The 7,227-nt window shown below is 41.7% G+C and overlaps 1 protein-coding gene across 1 annotated transcript in view; it reads right to left on the reverse strand.

The window, feature by feature from the left end:
• LOC140234225 (uncharacterized) overlaps positions 1 to 4,795 on the reverse strand; it is a 34,892-nt gene extending 30,097 nt beyond the window's left edge. Inside the window, exon 1 of the mRNA XM_072314287.1 lies at positions 4,374 to 4,795. Coding sequence (XP_072170388.1) covers positions 4,374 to 4,395 — 22 coding nt within the window. The 5' untranslated portion in view covers positions 4,396 to 4,795. The remainder of the gene's footprint in view (positions 1 to 4,373) is intronic.
• Positions 4,796 to 7,227: the final 2,432 nt, after the last annotated feature.

The raw sequence follows: 7,227 nt of genomic DNA on the forward strand, positions 1-7,227 counted from the left end.
TGTCAGACAGGCGGAGTGTTATAGAGATCAGCTCGAAATTTGTTTGTTGCAAGCAAAGCGGTCGCTCAGCGGTCAATTCCGTGAATTTTCCGTGAAGTGTTTAATCTACCTCTTTTTCTATCTATCTATCTTGCTACCTCATGAGAAAGCAGAAGGATTATAACTGACATAAAGTCCAGAGCGAACACCTGATTGTTTCTTCCGCTGGTCAGTGACACTTGTAGCGCTGCGAGTTTCAAACACCTTAATCTCATGATTCACCAACTTGGGAATACACTTACGATAAGAAAAGATATGCACAGAGATAAAACAAAACAAGAAAACAAAAACAAACAGCTCGAGAACAAAGATGCGCAGAAATAACAAGACGTCATAATAGCAGCAATTGTAGTGAGAAAGAACTGACTGTTCACATGATTGTGAAGCCCCGATTAGAAGAAATAAGTGTGGCTCAGGGAGATGGAAAAGTTACCCTCCACCCCCTGGTTGTTCCGATTAACCCCTCCAATTGTTGGAGTTTGAGTCGTTGTCGATGGAGTGGGGTTCCGCCCCATGGCCACACCCTGTGTCAGGAATCAGAAAAGAAGTAGTGACAATGCGCGCCAAAACTAATCATACATTGTTGGGAAATCAGGGCTATGGCCAAGGAATCACAGCTCCTTGCTATGCCTCGTGATAGTGAGGTTATGGACTGTTGTAATCAATTCATAATTGTACCGGTATGATAATGAAATCCGTGTTCCTGAAAATACACTCCAGCGCGAGCTCTAGAGACATCTCGTGATTTTCTTCGCCCCAGTCCACGCTCACACTGGAGATATTTCTCATGTACCTGTCAAACACCTCCAGCAGGAATGTCATCGAAACGTGTGGAGGGTGAAGGAAACGTCAATCCAGCCCAGACGTGTTGAGGATTTCCCCCTTTCCCCCTATCCGCTTTTCCCCGCTCCTTTCTCTCCAAACTTTCCCCTCGAAGAAGGAGGAGAAAAAAATATCTGCGCGGAACAATGGATATTACTCGCTATGCGTCATCTCCGAAAATAGGACTCGCTTGTCGCTCCGTCATCGCACCGTCATCATTGATTGCGACGACCCGCGCGTGACGCGACGCGATGACAAGCACATGGCGCGATCGCTATCAGTCGAGGGAACACGACAAGGTGAGTGACAGTGACCTGGAGTCAGGCGGCAGACCTTGGACTTCGTTCAAATTAGCTTTATTCTTGCGCGTTACAAGTACCAATGCTGCACGTTAAAAGGTGAAATATTCTTCAGTAATCTTTGTGCTGGTAATAACTGAGTTACGCAAAGCAGTCACAAATTATTGATAGCATCACCACGAATGTACGGTACTGAAATATGCTGCTCGAGCCTTACAGTTTGTGTGTCCCTTTGCAACCCTGAAAATCGGTAATTCAGCTCTTTCCTCAGAATAATCAAACTGGAAACTTCTTTATGATGGGCGGGGATTAATGCGAAAGATATCTAGTGAATTTATTCGGACCCCGAAAAATTCCAATCGTTATTCTCAGTACAAAAGTAGAGCGTTTTTTCGAGTAGCATGGGGTTATTTTTCAGATCTTAAATAAAAAAAAAAAAAAACAACCCTGAGATGTATTACCGTGCGATTTCGTACATGCCGCGTGGAGATATTGTTCTTGAATCGTGCAAAATTTCATGACGTTTGCGAAAGGCACATACGATTTTTAGCCAACAAGACAACAAATACCAAGAAACGTCCGACAAATTTTGACACGCATTTTCTTTTCTTTTCTTTTCTTTTTTTTTTTAAGAATAATGGTACGGAGCGCTGGGGGATTATCAAGGAAGGAGAATTGGGAAAAAGTGACTATGAAGCCGAAAGTGTCGCGCGTCCCGGTATCGAAACCTGACATTCCCCCGTTTGTCTTAATTTTGTACGAAGCGGGGAGATTTTTGTCACAAGGCTTTGAAGCTAAAGAAACATACACCTGAATAACAGCACAATCCTACGTCCTTGTGTAGGCATTTTGTCGAGTGTTGCCTGGAACACGGGGAATCAGGTGGACGGGAATATCAATAGAACGCTGAAACAAGGAACTGGTTTTACCATACCTAGCACGATTACAAACATTAACCCTTAACCGCCTGCTTGTTTTATGACAAGATGGGATTGATGCCCGCATTTTTTACAACGGAGCTCATCGACAGTTTTAACCCACACACCGCACATGCATTATCCCCCACCTACACACTACAACTAGCAACTCGCACCGCTCTATGAATGAAGGCATAACTATATATAGACAACACGTGTTTTAGCATTGTGCGATGCAATACCGTATAGCTCAAGAACGAAAGCGAGGCGTTCTTTCACATGCACTGTTTATTGACACATTATGGAGATTATACCGCTTTTATCTTTCTGTCTCTTTTCTTCTCTTTTTTTTTTTCCCCTATTCAACTGCAGTGCGGTAAAATGACAAACTAGGCGTATGCTCTATGACCAACCTGGCAAATTACAAGTGACTGGTCACGTGGAAATACCTACACCAACAAATATTTCGAAATCTTATTCTAAAATGAGTGACTAATAGTGAGATCAGCAGTGCAGTGCGAGTACTCCGTACAACCTCGCATTGCGTAATATTACTTTCTCTCGCATATTATGTGTCATTGCTCATAATGTCAATTTCAATCAATTCTGCCAAATATAAACATATACCTCCTCCCGATCTCTCTCATGATAGCTCATCCTAGCTGCCCTACCGTCACAGCACACACACACACACACACGCACACGCACACGAGGTATATTAAACGGTGAGTAATTATCACCGCGTGGCATTCTGCCGCCAAACGCAAAGATTACAGTCATAAATAATGTTGTGGGAATACACAAACTGCGTCGATCACAACGAATAGATATTTTGCACATGCTAAGAGTCTTCGATATGCAATGATATCAGGCTAATGAATGTTATATAATCCATTCTCCCTTGTCGATCTGAAGACTGTCCGACTTACAAACAAAAAAAATATCAAATTCTCAACAACATAGGTATCACGACTGATGTCATACTATTAAGTAGGGTTTCGTCATGCTGTTCTTATCTCTTCCCCTCCCCCCCCCCCCCCCCTCCTCCTGTCATCTTACAAGTTGATCGGACTATCATTCATTATGCTGAGAGAGAATGGAGTGGTGAGCGATTTTAGCGAGAAGCCATAGTCATCGCTAAGTTGAGTCACAACAAAAAAAAAAAAATGGAAAAAAGCAACGATTTTTAATCAGTCTCGTAACCGCCAGCCCTGGCTGCCTATCGCTCTACCCACCGCTGCGAGACAGCCACGTCACCTCGGCCGCTCAATGCACGAATAGATAGCGGGAGTGGGTAATTATGCAGCGCAAGTCTAAATTAAGCACTTTACCTCCAAAATACAGCTCAGCCTCTCTTGTTTGAGCGCATCCATGTGACTAATGCCGTCACTTCCCACCTGAAGTATGGAATGGGGAGGGAATAAGCCTGTTCGTTTTTTAACTGTCAGTCTTTTGCCCTCTACAAAGACATCAAACGTGACTGCTGCTTTAAGATGCAGTCGCCTCCAATTTGATCGTTTGTGGAACGGCTTAACGGTTGCTAGTCGGCACAGATGCCTTTTAAAAAGAGAGGACGCCTGTTTTCTAAGCCTGCAATTGAAGAGCTGTGGATTTAAGCCAACATTGGAAATGCGGTCATCGAAAAATAGCTCGAGCTCTTAAAGAGAAGATGAGAGGGGAGGAAGACGGGATGACATTTGCATTTCTTTTCATCGAAGAGAAACCTCCCCCCTCGTCGCGATTCTACCGCCATGTTGGTAAAACCAACATCGTGAAACAGCTCGGTAGAAAAATGTCAATGTTTGCTCGAAAACACAGCAGGCAGCATATCTGCCTTCTCGGCTCTTCTTCGAGAGGCAAAACGCTTGCGAAAAATGTCATGTAAACACAGGGCATCAACAAACCACAGCTTACTGAACGAGGAAAAGAAAACATTGAACAATGGTCCTCAATTCCTTGAAACAAAAACATCACGTCGGAAAAGGATTGAAGACGTGGAAACGAAGACATATCCAATGAACAGATAACAGACAGAAATTACGAACAAGCAATCAATAATTCACAAAATACGTATTTTGTGTCTTTCTTCCTCTCCATATATATATATATATATATATATATATATATATATATATTCCTATTTATGTATATATTTATATGTCATATATAATCTACATATGTGTGTGTGTGAATTGATGGAAGTATATCAATGTCTCATGAGCGTAAAACAATATGATATCAATAGAGAAGTGAATGAAATACGATAAACACGCAAAGAGGCCTTGGTATAGCTTACCTTTTTTATGGTAGATCCTCATCACTGAGTTCTGAGAATGGTGAAAGATTTCGTCGGCAGCGGTGGAGAAATGGGCGCTGAATTGTCTCTTGGAATGGAACACGAGAAGTATAGAGGTAAGGTAGCGCCAACTTGTAAACTGATGTCTCTAGTCCAAGTAAATTATCTATTCAGGGATCGGAGGTGGTGGTTTTCTGGGTGCAATAGCTCGAAAAGGAAAAACAAAATGCACTGATATTATGTAGTCCTTGGTAGGCGTGACAGGGATTCTGCTCAGTTTGACCTGGGCTTCGGCAAGTATTAATAGACGTAAGGCAGAATTAGCAGAGCGCGAAACGAAGAGATACGAGCAAAAATTGCTCAGTAGTAATCGCAGCTCGGACAGAAACCTTGCTTTCGAGCTCAAGAGTAAGTACACGTGCGCAGACTGTCCGCGACTGACAACTGAGACTGGGGGATTCGTAGTAAAGTGATTTTACTACAGGTACGTCTACAAGCGAGCGTCAATGAATCACGGGCGCACAGATGTGTTTTGACATTGCAGCGTCAAAGGAGTACGACAGCTACTCCGCCAAGCACATGGTCATGAAGAATCCACAGTCGTTCATTGGTCCGTCCCACCAAGGCGTGGGAGGAGCTCCGTAGTAGTAGTAAAGCGTTCCGTCGTGTCATTCTGCGGCATCCTGCCCCCCCCCCCCCCTCCCTCACACACACTCGCTCATCGCAGACAGAAGTGTACGAGGCAAGCTCAAACGGATTAGTCTATTTCAGAGACCAGTTTGGAAATCTTGATGTGGGCAATTGACTGGCAGCGTCAACCACTGGCGGATGGAATCAAAACGGCACAAGTCCTCCCTCGTATAATTTGACATCACTGGCATTCATTGTCATTAAGACCGTGATTCCCAGAAAGGAGAAGGTATTACCAAGGAGGTTTGTATTACTCTCTGTACAATATTTTAGTAAAAAGCTGCCTAGATTCTCCGTATTACAGAGTAGAGCAATTGTAATTTTCTGGAGGATCACAGGTACAGCGCTATGGCAGAACGGGTTTTAATTCAGCTTCTCTCGAGTTTTGCATATGAAATGATTTTTATTCTGCATTGCTTTTTATAAATGATTTCCAACTAACCAAGGATATTTCAGTGAATTTTTCTAAAAACAATATCAATGTTTTTACACAACACACATACATACATAATTGTAATGTCAAACACAAAGTATATATATATATATATATATATATATACAGTATATATATATTATTTCTTTGTAAGATATATAATATTCGTGTGTGTGTGTCTGTGTACCATACTTACTAATGGTATATTACTACCAAGTAAACCGTGGATGATGATATTCAGACTCGGCCCTCGGTTTGTAAATAACAAGATCATCAACAATTTACGACAGCAACAAAACAGTATACTCCCACTGTTAGGATCAGTTGTTTCGTCATTGTCAAGTGTAAGGCAAACACATTCCTCCGCCTTTAAGCTAGATTTTGTTCTCTCTCTCTCTCTCTCTCTCTCTCTCTGCAATACAACGTTAATGACCTCTCCCATGTGATAGGCTTTATACACAATGTTGTGTGTGTGGGCTCGGTGTGCAATTAGCTTCAGTAAACACCACCCTCTGTTTAGCCAGAAGTCAGACCACAGACTGGTGTCGCTTGAGGTCCGCTAATTATTTCTAACCTATTAATACGCTTATCCAATCAGATCTCAACCTGACTAGATTTCAGTTCAAACACGAAGCAACGATATCATTGAATAAAAAGATAAAAATTTGGTGATTAAGACGGACAAGAAATTATGCGCTTTAAAGCAATCCTGAGTGGACCACAACAGGAGCGGACGGAGGCTAACGTAAGCTTTGTCATGTTATAGTGTTTGCAATAACCTCAACCCCCTCCACACCACCCCCCCCCCCCCATAGGGGTGTCTGTTCTTTATTGTTGCATGTTTGTCTTCATATGAGCTGTCAGATGCCATATTCTCACCGGCAGAAGATAGACGCAGGTCATCGCGAGAAAAACCTGCGCAATCTACAGCTGTGAATCAGCGCTTGAGCTCGGCGTGTCATCTCAAAATAACGGCCGCAAGTGTTACTGCGAATAGCAGCTGAACAAGACGCAATACCTCCAGTAGTGACAAACGAACTGTAAAACCCTCATCGATTTCCGATGGGAAATATATTATCATCAGATGAAAGCAATGATTGAAAATTCGCGCGCCGCCATTATTTTTGATCACATTACCTCCCCAAACTTAGATCTGTCTCCCTCCCTTTTTCATCCTCCCTTGTTTCCATCTTTCTTTCTTTCTTTCTTTCCATCTATTTCTATTATCTGTCAAACCGTCAATTTATCTCTCACCCCGTTTTTTTTACTCCTTTCTACTTCTTGTCTTGACCCATCCTCTTATATCTTACCCTTCACTTCAAATTCACTTTTTCTATTTCATTCGACCATAGGCTAAAGAGCATAATATATCATAAACATTACTAACCTATATGTTAAAAAAAAAAAAAAAAACTATAGTGAACATTGCAAAAAAATATACACTGTACTGCTTACATGTAACACAAATGATAGAGGTAAAGATGGTGACAACATGAGGGTCAGGGCACACAAAAGTAAAGACATTTGCAATTGACCGTAAGCATGTGAACCTGTTATGTTGGCCCCAAGGAACATAATAATTATTATATAAAAATCATCAATTAACAAACTTAATATACAGAAGTTTAATTATGAATGTTGTACCGTAAACATAAATAATCAATTTTTTTTTTTTACAAATCATGGACTAATTAACGCCGATTAAAGAGCGGAAACATAAGATTCACAGTT

Source organism: Diadema setosum, chromosome 10 (assembly GCF_964275005.1).
Source record: "Diadema setosum chromosome 10, eeDiaSeto1, whole genome shotgun sequence".
Classification (NCBI taxonomy): Eukaryota; Metazoa; Echinodermata; class Echinoidea; order Diadematoida; family Diadematidae; genus Diadema; species Diadema setosum.